General features: G+C 45.5%; 1 protein-coding gene across 14 annotated transcripts in view; it reads left to right on the top strand.

Moving 5' to 3' along the window:
• Nucleotides 1-18,998, top strand: part of KIF1B (kinesin family member 1B) — a 140,360-nt gene that overhangs the window by 95,539 nt on the left and 25,823 nt on the right. For 5 of the 14 annotated variants that reach the window (XM_053400902.1, XM_053400907.1, XM_053400905.1 and 2 more), the window contains 5 exons: nt 11,835-11,931; nt 12,953-13,101; nt 14,117-14,295; nt 15,698-15,835; nt 17,104-17,376. In XM_053400902.1, coding sequence (XP_053256877.1) covers nt 11,835-11,931; nt 12,953-13,101; nt 14,117-14,295; nt 15,698-15,835; nt 17,104-17,376 — 836 coding nt within the window. Of the gene's footprint in view, nt 1-1,612; nt 6,786-11,834; nt 11,932-12,952; nt 13,102-14,116; nt 14,296-15,697; nt 15,836-17,103; nt 17,377-18,998 lie in introns of those variants that run through there. The other 9 variants (XM_053400904.1, XM_053400909.1, XM_053400906.1 and 6 more) reach the window with 3 other exon arrangements.

Raw genomic sequence — 18,998 nt, forward strand, 5'->3', positions numbered from 1 at the left:
GTATCTTCCATTTCCACTGCAGTATGATGGACGGTTTCTTTACAACCAAGGGATTGCATTATTTAATAGTAGAGTTATTGCTGTGGGTGGATAGATGTTCCTCATGGGATCTGTGAATGACCCGAGAATCAGCTAGGCAGCATGTTTAAAATACAGTTTTACTGTACCTTGGAAGTTGAACGGAATCTGTTCTGGAAGTCTGTTTGACTTCCAAAATGTTCGAAAACCAAACTGTGGTTTCTGATTCGCTGCAGGAAGCTCCTGCAGCCAATCAGAAGCCGCGGAAGCCCCATCAGATGTTCGGGTTCCAAAAGAACGTTTGCAAACTGGAACAATCACTTCCGGGTTTGTGGCATTCGAGAGCCAAAACGTCCGAGTTCCAGGGCATTTGGGATCCAAGGTACAACTGTACCATGAACTTCTTGGTAGCATGGTAGCTAATTCTGATTCCTTATTGTCTAAGCAGGCCCTGGAAAACATCTGCTGAGTTAAAAGAACCCTGAACCACTAGCTCAAATAAATGGGCATTCCTCTCAGAACAGCATGAAAAGCTTTGTTTGTTTGAAACGACTTAGGAAAGCCATTTCTTAAGACTTCGCAATCTTAAGGAGTGATGTCATTTTAAAAACATAGCAAGCTTGTGTTAACACGAACCACAAGCTGAACTAGCAATTAGTAAATTTGTAAGAGGCTTGGTGATAAAATATGGGATAAACTTTTGTGGGCATCGAAATAACACAGGCTTTGTGCGGGGTTTAGTGCTTTAAATACCGTTTTAGGATGATTAAAGCTCATAAGCATTCTCAAAGCAACGTTATCAGTGGAAAATGGAAAAGACCCTTTTGGAATGTGGTGGCTAGACCTCTTGCTTGTAGCAGGTTCTCCTGGGAGCCTGAAGTATCCTCACCCGTTGTAGTGGCACTTACATGACTTCTAACCCCCATCCCTAGTGGCTGCTGCTGATTCCACCCCCCATTTTTTTTTACCTTCTAACACTTCTCTGGCTGCTTTTCTAGTAGAACGGACTGTCCACCTGCGTGTTCCTGCACCACGTTTACAGCATTTACTAACCAATGTTAACTCAACTTAACCCTTGGCTGTTCGTCTGATCATTCTGCAATGACTGTTGGGTCCACTCACCGTGAAGGAAAGATCGCTTTAAATTGATATACATTTATACTGGATTAACTCGTCAGCAGTAACCAAGGCAAAAATGTGCGATTGAACTTTTGCACGTCTTTCTAGCATGAGTAAAGTGTTCCTTCCACCTTCCTACCAGGTACTTGGTTTTAGTTTTTTCAACAGTTTCATCTGGATTTGAAAGTCTTTGAATATTCCATGCTGATTAGAGTCGAATTTTCCATGAAATCTAGATGTGGCTGGATTTAATGAAACTACCGGAGCACCTTTAGGATAAAGAGTCCAGCATCATAAGCCTGAAATCTTAAGTTAGACTTTCCAGAACATTTATTCTGTTTGCTCCCCCCACCCCCTTCCCTGCAAAATGATTTGTTTAGTTTTTAGTTACTTTTTATTGTGGAGCATTTTCATTCCTTCCCCCATTTTAATTTTGGTTATTTTGGGGCCACTTCTCGATTTTTCTTTTCCAAAGGATGCAGACTCTGATAGTGGGGATGACTCGGACAAGCGGTCTTGCGAGGAGAGCTGGAGGCTGATCACTTCCCTGAGAGAGAAGCTGCCCCCCAGCAAGTTGCAAACCATAGTTAAAAAATGTGGACTCCCCAGCAGTGGGAAGAAACGGGAGCCTATTAAAATGTATCAGATACCTCAACGTCGACGCCTTAGCAAAGACTCCCGATGGGTTACCGTCTCAGACCTGAAGATCCAGGCTGTGAAGGAAATCTGCTATGAGGTGGCACTCAATGACTTCCGGCATACGCGCCAAGAGATTGAGGCCTTGGCCATTGTGAAGATGAAAGAGCTTTGTACTATGTATGGGAAGAAAGACCCCAATGAACGTGACTCATGGCGAGCTGTTGCCCGAGACGTTTGGGACACTGTGGGGGTTGGCGATGAGAAGATTGAAGACGTGCTGCTCAATGGGAAGGGCATTGCTGATGTGGACGACCTAAAGGTGCATATCGATAAACTTGAAGACATCTTGCAAGAGGTGAAGAAGCAAAACAACTTGAAGGATGAGGAGATAAAAGTCCTTCGAAACAAAATGCTCAAAATGGAGAAGGTTTTGCCCCTGATCAGCTCCCAAGAACCAAAGGGCCAGGCAGCCGTGGCGGCCACAAAAATGAAAGAGCAACCCAATGTCCCCAAGAAGGTGAATGCTGAGGGAAGCGTGAGAACTGATGAGACAGATGCCCACATGAATGATGGCCGTGTCTCCCAGTTAATGGAGGAGGACCCAGCCTTCAGGCGTGGGCGGCTGCGCTGGATGAGGCAAGAGCAAATCCGTTTTAAGAACCTACAGCAGCAGGAAATAGCCAAACAGCTTCGCCGGCAGAACATGCCTCACCGGTTCATCCCGCCCGAGAACCGCAAACCCCGCTTCCCGTTCAAGAGCAACCCTAAGCACAGAAACTCATGGAGCCCGGGCACGCATATAATTATTACGGAGGATGAAGTGATTGAAGTGAGGGTTCCAAAGGAGGATGAGAAGAAGAAAGAGGAAATTGGGGAAAACAAAGACCCGTGCGGTAAAGTCCCCCTTCCCAAGGACCCCCAGCAGCTTTGGTGTGCGTATGGCCCTCAGAGGGGTCAGGATAATATCCAGATCAAGAGGCAGCCGTTGAACGCTCAACCGCAGCCAAGCCATCTGCAGCCAGAAACATCCACTCAGCTGCGCTGGAGAAGCAATTCCCTCAATGGGCAGCAGAAAGGGCTGCGTCGCCAGACATCTGACTCATCAGAATCATTGCCCTCTTATGGTGGACTCCACAATCAAGACCTGCAGACTTTCCAGCAGAAGCGCCACATGCATCAGCACCGCCAGTCCTATTGCAATTATGGCAGTGGAGGGGTGAATCCAGAGAGCAACTTAGCCAGCGGTCGTGCAAGACAGACTGATCAGCCTAACCACTATAACCAGTTTGTGACCCCTCCACGGATGAGGCGACAATTCTCTGCACCTAACCTCAAAGCTAGCCGAGAAACAACTGTCTGAGTCCCTGGAGAGTTGAGGAGGGAGAGCGGTGCTGATCCTGGGAGGTGGTGGTGGTGGTGGTTGCTGTAGCTATACCTACCCTGAGTTTCAAATGATCATTTTTAGCAAATGAGTGGTTTTCTATGCTAAGCACAAACATTTTCTACCTATCTATTATTGCCTGTGAAACATGTTAGAATTGTGGAATATTGATGATTGATAACCCATACCTTAGGGACTTTGGGAAGTTGCCTTCATTTTATTTTATGGGGATACCTTTTTTATATATATATTAAAAATTGAAGCCTTTCTGGAATACCTGTAGGGCTACTCTCTCCTTTGGACAATCAACAAAAGCAAGTCTACTATGTAGTGTTTGAATGTCATCTGTAAAAGCTTCAATGCAACAATTTAGGAGTCTGACCCTTGAATCTCAAGTTGTATTCAGATTCCTTGTTTTGGTTTTCCATCTTCTCAGTTCATCTTGTTCAAATTCACCCATAAAACTTCCGGTTTGGAGCTGATAAGAGAACACAGTTAGTCTCTGGCCCTTCCCTCTCTGTGCCTTCAGGAAATAAAACACTGACATGTACAGTCCTTCTTGTAGAGTCCTCCAAACTCTCATCTTCTTGCAAAGTGCTTTTTTAAAAATCGCATTCTTCCTTAGCTTAGGTAGAATCAGTATAACATTACAGGGGCAGCCAAAAGCTGCCTAAATTAAGTTGCTTGCCCAATTCTGCATGCTGCCTTTAAGCGATGTGATGGGTGTACAGCTGCGGCATCTTCCTCTTCCAATTCACATGGGTCTTTAATACGTTATAACTTAAAAGACAAGGACAAGGATAGGGCCTTCTTGGACGTTATTGGATTTCAACTCCCATCAGCCCCAGTCCCAAGCTGGCCAGTGGTCAGTGATGATGAGCATTGTGGCCCATCAACATTTGGAGGGCTCAGGATCCCCATCCCTGGACTTGCAGAGAGATTTTGATTGGTTTTTTTCACTTACTCTGTGGGGGCACAACTCCACAGTGAACTTGAAATCCTTCTAACTCCCAAGAAGCCTTGGCAATCATTTTGTGGGGGTGAGTAATTTTGTGTTGGCTGCTTAGCTCCCAAAAACGACTAGGTCTTTCCACATTTGTTTCAGGAGTTTATTATGGCAGTTCAGCCAGTTTACATTTGATGCACAAGCAGGACTCTCAAGTGGGGCAAAATCGAAATTTCTGCCTTTTACCTCCTGCAACGACCGCTCTAGGTCTGATTACACCATTGGTCAGGACCCATTAACTGATCTTGCGGTGGGTCATGAAAACCGGAACAATCACCATGCAGTTGCGTGGTAAAATAATTAAGATACAGGTCCCCAAATGCATGCTTGGGTTAAACAGTGCAGACTGACTCCACGTGGCACTGCCCCACCAACCTTAGTCTGCCCTCAGCCAGCCTCCAGCCAGCCCCCACCTGCCTGCCATTTTACTAACATACAGCTCCCTCCCCTTTGGCAGGGATGAGGATGGGAAGAAAACTAGAATGAGTTGGCTCTGCCTTTCATTGGCTGCAGTTGTGCCTGTCATGGGCTCCACTGACTGTTCAGCTCCCTGCCTTAACACCCTACCAATCCCAATGGACACCAGCCACCACTAGGATTCAGGGTGGTTCCCTGGTTAGAAAAAGTGGTGACCTCCTGGATTACACGATGCAGTTCTCCTTGTCCAGACACACAGTCTCAGTCCTTTGCCTGGCATGTGCTCACGTCAGTCGCATGGGGGAATATGGACAGGAGCCTTTCCCCAGTGAACACAATAATGGGAATTGCCTGTTGTCCATGGATTTGATTGCCAAGTATGTTTGCTCACTATATTGCAGAATCCAGGGAAGGTTGGAACTGCTTGCAGGGCCACAAAATTTATTTATTAATTAACCAATGAATTAAATTTAATTAATTGTATTGGTTTCAAAGAGAGAATATGTTTCTGTAGACAAAGCCCCCCGTCAATTTTCTTTTTCTGAGCCAGAGATCACAGTTAAGTTTCCAGTATAAAAGGTGACACGGAGCAGGGGAGTTGAAAAAACTAAAACTTGAAAGTCTTGTGCTTATTGAAATTCCTCAATTAAATTATGTGTCCTTTTAATTTACCCCTTTTCTCGCTGCTCCAGGTTTTTAAACATATCTGGGAACCTGAGCCTTTTATCTGCCTCATTTCCATAGCTGTTTATCCTGTGAGTTCTCTTGTCCGAGGAGCAATTTGCGCTTCATAAACCATGCCACCAGTTTTTTTTAAATTGGAACTCTCTTATCTGGAACAGCATTTCAATTGAGAAGCTGCCTATTTAATTCTAGCTAGGAAATGAGCACAATGCAGTGACTGACTAGCAGAGTCCAGTTACGGCACAGGATGCAGGCAATCCATAAAGGTTTGTAAGAGGACATTACAATCATATTTTTTAAAGAAAATAATTCTAGCCCCCCCCCCTCATTTCTGTGATAAATGCTGTGCAGACCCCTTAAAGAGAAATAGGATGAGAATGTGTGGGTCTTGGGACTAAGTTAGACTTCACACATTGATGCATATAACTGTCTCCCAATGTCATCTTTAAATGAAAAGCAGCCTTCGGTGGCTGGGGTCGGGAGTGGAGGGGTACCAGGCTTCTTAACTCTTGCCCCAACAACTGTTTTCCTACTTGGTCATCCTTCCCCAAGCTGCTTTTCTATGTGGAGGGGGAAAGCAGATGGGGAGATTAGCTGCAGAAAACCAGCTGATGGGTAATGGATTACCAACAGGTATTTGTTGCTGAAAGTTCTGGAGTTGAACTGTCAACTCCAGAAGATGCTTTGGAGTGTGTGTGTGTTAACACCTACAGAAAAGCCGTCCTGGGGTGGGGAGAGTTCCACACACTGCTGCCATCCCTAACAGTTAACTTGTCTGTATAACAACTCAGAAGCAAATCCCACTGAGTTACATGAGACTTGGCCTAAAGCAGACATTTCATGCTCCAAGGACAAAAAGGTATTCCAGTCTGCATTGAGAGAGCTTCTGTTATTACACTAGTGTTATTAACAAGTTAGGAGCTGTGTGATTTAGACAGAGCTGAAATAAGAGTTCCCGGGACCTCCCAAATATGTTTTTAGATTGCCTTAAAGCAGCGTTTGCCAACCTGGTGCCCTTCATATGGTTTCAACTTACACTGGTGGTGAAGGCTGCCTTAAAGTTACAAGTTGGGGAGAGCGTTGAAGGTGGGTGGGTGGTGAGGCCTCCTCTTTACTGTTTTTATCTGCTATTCGGCAACTTCTTTCTGACTGGGCTTAATCAAGAAATCTGTCCAAAGTTAGAGGGAGAGGATCTTTTGCATGTTTGAACGTAGGTTCAAGCAGATCAGTCCATTCACTCTTGCCTTTATATATATCGTAAAAATGTGTTTGCCTTTTGAAATAGTTTTGAGAGCTACAAGAGGTGTGAACTTTGGTTATCATTACTGTAAAGGAGGAAATGACTCTTCCGGTGAAGTGATAGGATTTTGAAAACCTGTCCATTTATTATTCCTCCCCCCCCCCCAAAAAAAGGGGTTTTAATTTTTTTTTAAAAAAAGCAAAACTCTGCATTTTGTGAAAAGCAGAACTGCTTGTGCATTTTAACAAGTGCTTTCAATAAATGATGAAATACTCTTGTAAGTCTTGTCTTGTCTTGGTTGGGATCTAAAAGCATTTGCTTTCTTTTTAGAAGCCCTGTTAGGGGGCAGGAGGTTTCCTTTGAAATGAAACAACATGGAGAAAGGTAGATGGAACTTCCTCCCCATCCGCTTGGCTCCTTCAATGTGGAGGGGTGCCCCATGACATTGATGGGCAGCAGATCAATGCACAGTTACCTTGTCCTGCTTTGAACTGAAACAAACCTAAACTGTCCTGTGCAGGGCTCAGGCTGCATAGTAAAGGGGAACAGAGCTTAGATGTTGCTTCAGCATCAGTTATCCTTCGAATTAGCCTTATCAGCAGTTCTGTGTCAATTGTTAAGCTCCACCTTGATTAAAACTGCCTCTTCGTTTAAAGGGGTGCATCCTGCTCCAGTATTCTTGCTCCAGTGAAGTGGCGTGTATCCTACTAAAGTCCTTTTCTGACTAGATCCATTGAAACTATGGGACTAAGTTAGTCATTAGTGGGTTAAGTCTAATTACTGCATACTCATTGTGTTGGAGTCATTGTTTCTATTGACCTTGGTGGATTGTGATCAGGAACTGACCAACACATTACAAAGAACCTAGAAATCAGTCCCAGGCAATAGATTTCTGAATTGTTGTTACTTTTCCTATTTTTACAAATTCTAAAAGCTTCTAAAAGCTTCATCTGCGTGGTAAACAAAGATGGGGGAGGGGGAAAGATTTAGCATAGCAGTTGGCCAACTGTGCTGGCAGATTACATGTAGCATTTCAGGGTGGGGTTGTAGTTGTTTGTATGTGTAGGGTGGGAGAACTTTTAAAAATATCATACCCACCCTTGTCAAAATACCCTTGCACACTCTGCATAATATATTGGTCTTCTCTGAGTTGTAAGGGGTGGACTGGGAGGTGTTGTCTAATATGTGGGAAGGGGTCAGATCTGCCCCAGAATTGACAGGTGTGGGGTGCTTTTGTAAGCCCAATGGTGTGTTTTGGGAAAGGGCTTTTGCTCAGTGGTTAGAGCATCTCTGCATCCAGAGAAGGTCCCCCATTCAATTCCTAGCATCTCCAACTAGGGCTGGAAGAGATGTCCATCTGAAATGCTGGATAACTGCTGCCAGTCAGTGCAGACAACACAAAGCTAGATGGAGCAACCCTGTGGGTTGAATCCATCCAAGTCCTCCTCAGAGCAGACCCACTGAAATCAATGGATCTAATCATTTCCATTAATTTTAATGTGTCTTCTGTGAGCAGGATTAACACCTGATACTTCCCTATGTTCCTTTGTATGCAGGCTGTAACCAAATCTCACAAATGAACAGAACCAGTTTAAATATCAAAACCAGGGTCCCCTTCACCCTTTTTGAAAGAAGCTGGGCTAATTACCTTAAATACATAATACATAAATCATCCAGACTTTCAGCTAAGCTTTCTGTCGTCTCATCCTGCCATGCAAACATTTGTGGGCTATGTACTATTTTCCATCTTCGTGTGCCTCAGAGAAGCCAAGCAAACCCGTTAGATTAACTATTGAGCGTTGCCAGGAAACGGGCTTACCTTACCAGGCTATTTCCTTCCATTGATGAAATGTTGCCTGCCCTTTTTGTTGGGAGTCTGGGAAATCAAACCTCCCCTCCTCTGTGCCCTTTTTGTTATTAATAGCTTAGAGCCGTTTCTGTATGCAAAGTATGTGTGTGTAAAAGAGAGAGGGAGAAACTACACCCACTCTTTCTGCACATTACGGTATTCAGAGCTTATAGCTTTCTTTTTAACTTCTGATTTATTAAGTATGTGAAAATTTGATGTGTGCTTGAGGGTTCTAAATAGGTTCTAACTGGTTAGAATAGGTTAGAACTGTGACCCAGTAGACGTGGCTGAATTTCAATTCCCATCAGTCTCAGTCAGTAAGACTGATGGTTGGTGTCAGAGACGGGTTGGACACTGAGGAATAGTAGCTGGATACTGGTGAGTGGGCACCAGGAGAAAGGGATGGGTGGGGTGGAGACTGAATTGGAAGATGGGATCGGTCTGGGGGAGCCTGAAACAGTCAGGAGGTGAGAGCCAGAGGCAGGAGAAACTGCCAGATTGGAGAGTGAAGAACAAGTGCAGGAGGAGAGAGAGAGAGTCTGGTGCAAAGGGCTTCCACATCTCTTCCTCCTGCCCCCACCAGGATTGATTGGCGGGGGGGGGGCGCAGAAACAGGTTACTCACTGGTGGCATCTTCGCCTGCTTGCACACAGCTTGGGTGTAGGAGGTTAGAGGCAGGGTTTTTATTTTGCTGCAACTGTCTCATTGGGTGCACACCTAGGAGTAGTTGAGAGGCATAGGACAGATGGACGTGCCTTTTCCTAACTTGTAATTGTACTTTTGAAAATAAAGAGTTCCCGTGTTTTCCTGTCTATAAGATGACCCCATGTATAAGATGCCCCCTACTTTGGGGGACTCCAATTTAAGAAAATGGGGGAAGCTAGCCCCCATGTATAAGACGCCCCAAATTCTGGACATTATTTTTTAGGAAAAAAACCTAGTTTTCTACATGGAAAAAATACGGTAATTCCTCACTTTGGGCATTCCTTACCTGACAGGCAAAGAGGATGGGAATTCTAGTTTGACAACACCAGTAGAGCCACAGGTACCTTTCCATCCTAGCAGAAGCAAGTCCTTCTGTCCCAAGGATGGGAAACCAGATGTTGCTGGTCTATGAATCCTCTCATCCCTGCCCACTGGGCAATATGGCTGGATAGGGATGATGGGAGTTCAATAATATCTGGAGGGCCACAGGTTCTCCACCGTGGTGCTGTCCATACTGAATAACTATGCATTCTCTCTAGTAATGCACACCTGGAAGGAAACTCGAGCCCTCTGTCTAGCCCATCTTTTGTTTCCATTTTTGAAGGTGCCTTCAAAAATCAAGCCTGATATCTCAACTACCTTGCTGTTCTAGCCTTAGAGATGGCTCACCACACCTTAGGGAAATGTATTTTGGAATACATTTTTACTAAATAATACATTCCCAACATTTAGCTTAAGCCTTTTCTTGTTGTTGGTTGCACCCATCATTTCTTCTCCATGGGGTTGAACATTCGATTCCCGTTTTAGAGTATCTGCTTTGTTGTACGGAAGGTCCCAGCGCCACCAGGCTTGGGGAAAGACCCTGATTTGATTACTTAGAAGCCAAAAAGACAGAGTGGGGTTAGGTAGATAATATTCATACATTTGTTTCCTCCTTAAGCCTACCCTTCACATGTTTTGAATGATACTTTGTTTCTTCTTATCCAAGCTAAGCAAACCCAGCTTCATTTTATGCTGTTCTCCAGAGCCCCATCTCTCCCTGCATCCTCTCTCAATGCTTTCCTCACAATATTAAAGTAGCGAAAATAATCTCCCTGAAGTGAGTTGTCCACAAAAAAAAAGTTTTTTAATAGTTTGCCTATCCATACTAATTTCAGTTAGTTCCTTGAACCAGTGGCGTAGCGTGGGTTGTCAGCACCCGGGGCAAGGCAAGTAATTTGCGCCCCCTAACCCGTGGATTTGCGCCCCCTAACCCGTGGATTTGCCCTAACCCCAGATGTTGCGCCCGGTGCGGCCGGCCCCCCCTGCACCCCCCACGCTACGCCACTGCCTTGAACTGCAGATATGGGACATCACAGGCCTCCCAGTCCTCTCTGTCTGACCCTAGAGGCTTTCCCCAGGCCACAACCGTTGTGAGCCACATCCTTTACCAGCCCTGCTTTGCACCCTCCTTGTGTGCTTTTGCCTGGCTGGAATGTGTCCTTGAACTCTGATCATGCCTCTTGCTTGTTTGGTTGGAAGATGGAGATGTGTGTGTGTGTGTGTCTGTGTCTGTGTGTTTAGAAACTAGCCTACTGTACAAAGGCAAAATTCACTTTCCATCTCTTTTGTATTTCCTTATCAGTCGCCTTCCACACACATGTCTGAAGGTTATGTACAAAATGCAATAAAAAGCTAAAAACAACATAGAAAATAATAGCAGACCAATTTCAAAACATTACCAAGTTGTTGAGGGATCTGGAGACTTAAGGGTTGTCTCCAGTGCTAGTCCTACCCCTAAGTAGGCCTATTAAAGTCAATGGACACAATTCACTTAGGTATATTAATTTCAGTAAGTCAGCTCTGAGTATAACTTAGTTGGATACAACACAATCTACTATGAGGAAAGGAACTGGGCATATTTAGCTGAAAGGAGAGACGAGAGGATTTTTAATCCTTTTATGAAATCTGCATGCTAAGGGAAATGTAAGTTGCAGTTAATGTGTGAAACAACCAGCTGTTGTGCACATTCACCAAGCCTTGTGGAGAATGTGCACAGAATCCTTCCATATGAAGAGAAAGTTGTACACATTTCCCAGTCAATGTATATCATCTCCAACAGCCTTGGAAAATGTGCACATCTCGGCTGAATTTTGCACTTTCTTCAGACATTATGCACAGTGCCCAACAGGCATTAGGGAACATACATATATCAAATTAATGTGCACATTCTGCAGTCAGTATGCAATAGTCGCCAATCAATGTGCATTTTTTTTTCTGTTTCTTGTTCAGAAGATTGAAATCTGTACCCCCTGAGCTGCTTCTGACCCACTGCCTAATCTTACGTGGCCCAATGCTCAGCCAAGCATCAGGGAGAAAGGGGAGGCAGACTCCAGATAAATATAATGTGTTTTTTTTCCTGCAGTCCCGCCCTGTTTTCACCACTCCCAGCTGCCCCCCTTGAAAGGCCTTTCAACTCAGTGATTCTTAGACCCACTTACGGAGCAGAACTTGACTTTCTGTTGTTTAGGCGTGGGCTTCTCCAGCAGATCACACAGATCAAACTCAAATATTATTTTGTCCTGCTCCACCAAATTTCCCAGCTGTTGAACTCCCATGGAAATTGTTTGGTTTCCCCCCAGCAAATGGATAGATGAGACATTTATCCCAGAACTCTTCTCTGCCTGCATCTTTTGTCACCTTCTTATCTCTGGAGTTATGTGTGTGTTCTTCCACCTCCTCTCTACTTTTGTCTGTCTCTTCTTCTCCTACACGCTCTCTTCTCTTTCCCCTTCAGGATTATGAGAGTAAACTGCAGGCCTTACAGAAGCAGGTGGAGACCAGGTCATTGGCTGCTGAGACCACAGAGGAGGAGGAGGAAGAAGAGGAGGAGGGTGAGTTCTGGGTGGAATTCAGACAGTTTGGGTTGCAGAGAGAGTGAGAGACTGCTCCACAAATGTTCAAGGTGTCTGTGGAAATGATCACAGCTCTTAAATCTGCTTTCACCAACATGACAGTCAACAAAATGACTATCAAAGACTACAGTTCCCATAATCCATTACTGTTGGTCATGCTGGCTTGAGCTTATGGGAGTTAGGACTCCAACTACATTTGGAGGGCCACACATTCACCACCCCTGAAATAAACAAAATTACTATCAAAGATTACAATTCCCCTCATCTGTTACTCTCAGCCATGCGGGGTGGGGCTGGTGGGAGTTGTAGTCTGAAACATCTGAAGGGCGCCAGGTTGGCGAAGGCTACCTTAACAAAACAAAAAGTGACTTTCCTTCCCTCTTGATGCAACCCAGTGTTTCAGTTTAACACAGAACAATCTCTTCCAGGAACTTCTCTGTATTTATCACTTGGATGGTTTTGGAAATAGGTCTCTTACCCTTCAGGATCAGCACCCTTTAGCGTAGACTACAAATACATAAAACAGTCAGGGTGTTCCAGTGTTCTGCACAATATGTTGCATAACCCTCACAATGACTGTAAGGTTAGGCCATGGTTTTTACCTTCATATTGCAGATAAGGGCTTCAGAGAACCATATCTCAGTTTCTTAGCTGGTATACTCTTTTGAGGGGGATAGTTTGCACGCTGTGAAATTCTTAACAGTTTCTCTCCCTCTGATTCTTTTTAGGACCTCTATAGATTCTGGACATAGTTAGATCAGGGTGGGGAACCTCAGGTTCAGGGGCCAAGTGTAGCCCTCTGTATTTCTTTATCTGGGGCTCATGAATTAAATGCTTTTTCCTGACATGATGTCTTATTGCTTATGAGAGAATATGGCCCTCAAACTGAGAAAGGGTCCCCACTCAAGACCTCATATTATCTGGGAGGGGTGGGGCTCATGGGAAATCAGCCCCTGTCTTCAGTTCAAATGAACCCAATGACCTTCTCTCCTTCCTGTAGTACCCTGGACTCAGCACGAGTACGAATTAGCCCAATGGGCTTTCCGGAAGTGGAAGTTCCATCAGTTTACTTCCTTAAGAGATCAGTTGTGGGGGAATGCAGTCTATTTGAAAGAAGGCAATGCAATCAGCGTTGAGCTGAAAAAGAAGGTAGGGGGGAATTCACGACTGAATATGACTGCATGCTGTGCACACCTGTGTCAAGTCATCTTGCAGAACAAATGTGGGTGGTTTCTGAATTGGAGGGGAGTTGGTTAACTTTGAAAGTTTGTCGGAGGATATATTTGAGAATCTCAAATGATCTTGCAATTCCCAGTTCTGCTGTGGTGCTTCAGCATGGTTCAGATTTAGCCTGTGGTCACATTGACGCCATACATTTAAAGCACATGGCTTTCCCCTAAACAATCCTGGGAACTGTGGTTTGTTAAGGGTGTTGGGAGTTTTGTAAACAACAGTTCCCAGGACTCTTTGGGGAAAGCCATGTGCTTTAAATGTATGGTGTCAGTGTGACCATGGCTAGAGTTTGGAGGGGTCAGTTGTGAAGCAGACCTTCTGTGAACCTGAATGCTCCCTGCCTTTCCTGTCTTCAAGTTGGTGGTAAGGCGGGGAGCACAGGAAGAGACCCCTAATGGCCCTTGCTCCCTTCAGCATATTTTTGTTCTCCATGGGGAGATGAAGGGAAGCTGTTCCTGCTTTGTCTCAGCTGTGGGAACTGTCTTTATGCTTAAGGAAACCAGATCCCTGCTATAGGCTATATAAGAAAGCACTTCTAGATCCAGTCTTATCTGAAGTTCTGTCTGAACACCTGATTTTCATACAGAAGCTCTGAGGTTAAATCCTCAGCATCTCCTGGTTTGTCTAGGAAAGACCCCAGTCTGAAACCCTGGAAAGCTGCAGCCAGTGTCAACAATACTGAGCTAGATGGACCAATGGGTCTGGCTCAATATAAGGCAGCTACCTATACCTTAAGGAAAGGAGTGTAGCTCATTGGGAGGTCGTCTGTTTTGCATGCAGAGAGTCCCATGTTCAATCCCCACTTTCTCCAGGTGGAAACTGGGAAAGGACTCTTTCTTGATGTTCTGGAGAGCTGCTGCCAGTCAGTGTAAGCAGCACTGTCTTAGCATAAGGCAGCTTCCTCTTTTCCTGTGCATTACCTCCATTCCAGGTGCAGTTCCAGTTTGTCCTTCTGACCGACACGCTCTACTCCCCATTGCCACCTGAATTGCTGCCGCCTGAGTCGGAGAAGACCCGGGACAACCGCCCTTTCCCTCGGACAGTGGTGGCTGTGGAAGTCCAGGATCTGAAGAATGGTGCAACTCATTATTGGTCCCTGGAAAAACTCAAGTACGTTAGGGCTGCCATCAAAGTCACCCTTCTGGGAAGCATTTTATTTAATTTACAAATATTTCAGCTCTGCCTTTTCCATTCTGGTGATCCACCAGGCAGTAGCATACAACACTCAGGATGACCTAAATTAAAAGTATAACAGGATTATAAAAGAACAGCAGGAGTAAAAAAAATGGGGGAAGAGCCATTTTGTTCTCACCTCTGAGAACCTAGAGTGCCTTTGCCATTTGGAATAGACAGTACTGTAATCAGGGCTTGGAAGGTTAGTTTTAAAAAAAGAGCTAGTTTAACATGTCCAAAAGGAACTATATTCCAGCTGACATTCGTGGAATGTGCATTGTTTAATTTATTTCCCCCAACAATTATGATCTTTAAACTTAAAGGCTCATGGAGTCTAAAGGACACACAAGAGAATGAGCTTGAAGATGAACTAGAAATTGGTAAAAGTTCAGCTTCCAAAACCAACATAATTCACTTTCAGTTCACCTGGCAATTTTGGGAACTACCGTATTTTTCGCACCATAGGACGCACCGGACAATAGGACGCACCTTGTTTTAGAGGGGGGAGAACAAGGGAAAAAAATTCTTCCGCTCTCTGCCCAGCGCCCCTTCAGCGAAGCGGCAGGAGGCGCTGCGCAGAGAGTGGGAGAATTTTCCCCCTCTTGTTTTCCCGCTCTAAAACAAGGTGCCGTTTAAGGTGCGTTCAGGCGGCTACCTTGGAAGCCTGGAGAGCTAGAGGGGTCAGTGCGCACCGACCCCTCTCGCTCTCCAGGCTTCAGGTTCCTTTCGACCTGATCTTTGGGGCTGGTGGGGGGAAGCCCACCACCAGCCCCAAAGAGCAGGTCAGGGAGCAGCGGAAAGGCGCAGCGGAGAGGCTCCTGCCATAGCCGCGCGTCACCTCTCCAGCCGGGAGAGGGTCGTGGGGGGCTGCTTTAGCTCCGCGCGCCCTCTCCCAGCTGGAGAGGTGACGCGCGGCTATGGAGGCTCCTGCCATAGCCGCGCGTCACCTCTCCAGCCAGGAGAGGGTCGCGGGGGGCTGCTTTAGCTCCGCGCGCGCTCTCCCGGCTGGAGAGGTGACGCGCGGCTATGGAGGCTCCAGCCGGGAGAGGGCCGCGGGGCTATGGTGTCTTCGCTCCATAGGACGCTCACACATTTCCCCTTCATTTTTGAAGGGGAAAAAGTGCGTCCTATAGAGCGAAAAATACGGTACTTTCAGGTGGATGCCAGAACTTTTGGAACTAATTCAGTAAACTTAGTTAAGCTGAACTGGTTCACTCCAAGCACTAACTGTAGTGTGTGGACCAATGGCATGATTCCACATGAGGCAGTTTCATACCTTTTAAATGCAATATGGACTTTCTGGTTCTGCATTTATCTTCTTGCCCCCTCTGCTCTCCAGGCAGAGACTGGAGCTGATGCGAGAGATGTACGACCGAGCAGGAGAAATGGCCTCCAACACACAGGAGGATAGTGAGAGCACCATGACTGGGAGCGACCCTTTCTATGATCGATTCCATTGGTTCAAACTTGTTGGGAGGTAGGTGGTTACAAATTTCTATTGGCTGGTTAACTTCAGCTTGGATGGTGAATGGAGGTTTGTAGGTAGAATGTTGAAAGCATTGTCTTACGGATCTCCAGACTTGGCTTGCGTTATCATCCTGTATAACAAAAAATGTCATGTTGGAAGAGGTTCAGATGATGAAGAGGAGACAGTGATGCTTTTTGCAGAGTTGTTCTATTGGTCTTATATATGGAGTTGACCTGCAGACGCAGCCCAGAACTTGAAAGTGGGCTAAGGATTTTGCAGGTCTGTTTGCAAGTTGATCCTCTCTGTGTGTGATAACTTCACATGTTATATTTCATTCCCTGCACAAGATGCAAGGCAGAGGAGAACTGTAATAAATTTGGGTTCGTTCTCTTGAGAAAAGAATTAATACGGTTGTTTTCCTAAGTAGCAGTTCAATGAATCCTAGTTTTTGGCTGGAGCGCTCTCAGCAAGCCAGGCTCCACTGCCTCACACCATTCTCCAGGGATCATCTCTCAACTCCTATCTCAATGTTTATCATAAGGAAATGTCTCTTGCCTTTGTATATCTTGTAAATATCTAACTCTTGAAGAAAAAAGAAATCATTCATTCTGACTTTTAAGGGTTGCCATATGTCCTCGTTTTCCAGGACACGTCCTCTTTTTTATGGGTATGTAAAATGAGAGTTGTCATAGCGATCCATAGTTAAAAGTAGAAGTCGGTAAATGTGTCCTCTTTTTTGCTCTTCAGAACCCTAGACTTTCTTCAGTAAAGTCCCCATAGTTCAAGGAACAATAGATTAAAAGACTCTCATAACATACAATATATATAAAGGCACACACTACATGCAGAGAGAGCATCTGAAAATGACCCCAGCTCCCTTTCACAGTCCAGAATTCTGTGTGATGTATAAAATATTCTGCTTTAAGACAGAAAGTTGCAGCACTGGAAATAGTGACATCTTACCACAAGCTTATTCCAATGATCTCAAAATAATAGGGTGTTTTGGCATACGAGCGTCTGATATATTGTGTAGTATGTTTCCTTTGCTTTCCTCTGAAGTCTTTCTTCCCACCCTGCGCTGCTTGGTTTTCTCCACTGCCCCTTTCCCCCACATTCCTCTGACCTGTCCTGCCCCCATTCCTCCAGGCAGCCAAAAGCTTTTGCTTGTCAGTTTATTCTAGTGGGCTGTGAGCTGGACTCCACATCAGACTCCTTTGTTGAATGAAGTTGTCCTTGTCTTTCTCTCCCCCACCCCACTTGCCTGCGTTAATCAAAAGTGTTCCGTCCACCAATATATCTAGCTCCCCCATTTTCCACGGCTGCGTGAACGAGCGCCTGGCTGACCGCACGCCCTCCCCCACTTTCTCCACGGCCGACTCCGACATCACTGAGCTGGCCGACGAGCAGCAGGACGAGATGGAGGACTTTGACGACGAGGCCTTTGTGGACGATACGGGCTCTGACGCAGGGACTGAGGAGGGATCGGACCTCTTCAATGATGGGCATGACCCGTTTTACGACCGCTCCCCCTGGTTCATTTTAGTGGGAAGGTTGGTGAGGTTAACTGTAAGAATGGCCAAGGAGGGCTAGCTCTTGCCCTGGACTGCTGGTGCCAGAGCTATTCAAGCCAAGCCATGGGTGATGGGTGTGTTCTGAGCTCCGTGCATCCAGGCCTCCGCTAGTTGTATAATGTAGTTTCAGCGTGTTATTTATTATGAATTCTGCATCGGGATTCTCAGCTTCAGTGGGTCGTATCCAACATTAGTCCTATGTACCAAGTTTCTAGTCCATGGCTACTGTGGCCACATGTCTCAGTAAGTGATAAAACCAGGACTTGTAATGAATGAGCAGCATGCTAAATGTATGATGCTGAATTGCTCCCATTTTGCTCTGCCCTCGTGCGGCCAGGAGCAACAAACCCCAAGCCTTGACTCGCTGTGAAGTGTGAGCCAATGCTCATGGTTAGTTTATTTCCAGATAAGCGTTGATGGTTAGCCAAAGGTTTTATTGGTTGTTTCATATGTCACCTTAAGCCCAGTGCACCTGATTTGCTATTTCCAGAGAGAAAAGGGAGGTGACTGAGCGGCATGCCATGCTCTATGGCTTACTGTGACATACAAATATGGCTAGTGAGTGTCAAGGTATGGACAATACTTGGTGAAACCTTCAGAAATTAGAGGAGGACAAAAGCGGGGCTTTTGTATTCAGCGGTTAAAGCTACAGTGATCTTTGTAGTTCCTTCTCTCTACTTGCGGAAGATAAATTATGTCTCTTTGGTGCAGAAAAATATTTTCACTAATGCCACCCAGACACCCCACCAAAACATTTGTGCTAACCATAGTTTGAGGTTTGAAATATGCAGGTGAACCATGGTTTGGAACGGCTTTCAATTTCTCCTCAGCTCAGAAGCCCTACAGCTAGGCATAGCAGCACAATATCGTAATGACAGTTTGTCAGTTCAGAAGTTGCATCAGAGGAAATGCATAACAGTGGTTTGCAAACTCACTTCAAGCCATAGTTTCTGGTATTGTCATCTGTTAATGAACCATGGTTTGTCAATTCAGGCATCACACCGACCCATAGCTAAGCTTCCTTTAACCATTCCTTGGTGTCATATCTGAACTGAGCTCCTATATCTTTTACCACTGTGAGGTTGATTGGTCAGTGATAGTGATGCCCAAGACACCCTTATTGAGCTACATAATCAAGCTGGGGGAATGGACCCTGGCAATGCATTTCCCCCCCCATCTCTACTCAACAGTAAGTCCAACTGAATCCAGTGAAGCTGCATGGATTTAGGATTTCAGGTTGGGTTCCCTGTGTTTAGCTGAGACACTCTGCTGTTATTTCATAGAGACCACAATATCAAGAACCCTCTTTTGGAATGGTGAGGGCCTACCCTGGGGTGAGGAACCTCTGGCCTGTGGGCCAAATTGGATTTGGCATAGGTCCAAATTTGGCCCTTGAGACCACTCTTCCCAAACAATGCCCAGCATTCGGGAGGAAAAGACTCAGCTCCAAAGAACCACCCTGGAGCTCGCTACAACTGCTGATTGGCAGTGTATCTTCATAGGGGCTTCTTTGAAATGGTCGCCTGGTGTTGTAATGACATCAGATAATTAACAGCTGGGAGGCTCCACCCACCTGTCAAAGTTGCCCTGTGGTAGGTGGG

Source organism: Podarcis raffonei, chromosome 8 (assembly GCF_027172205.1).
Source record: "Podarcis raffonei isolate rPodRaf1 chromosome 8, rPodRaf1.pri, whole genome shotgun sequence".
Classification (NCBI taxonomy): Eukaryota; Metazoa; Chordata; class Lepidosauria; order Squamata; family Lacertidae; genus Podarcis; species Podarcis raffonei.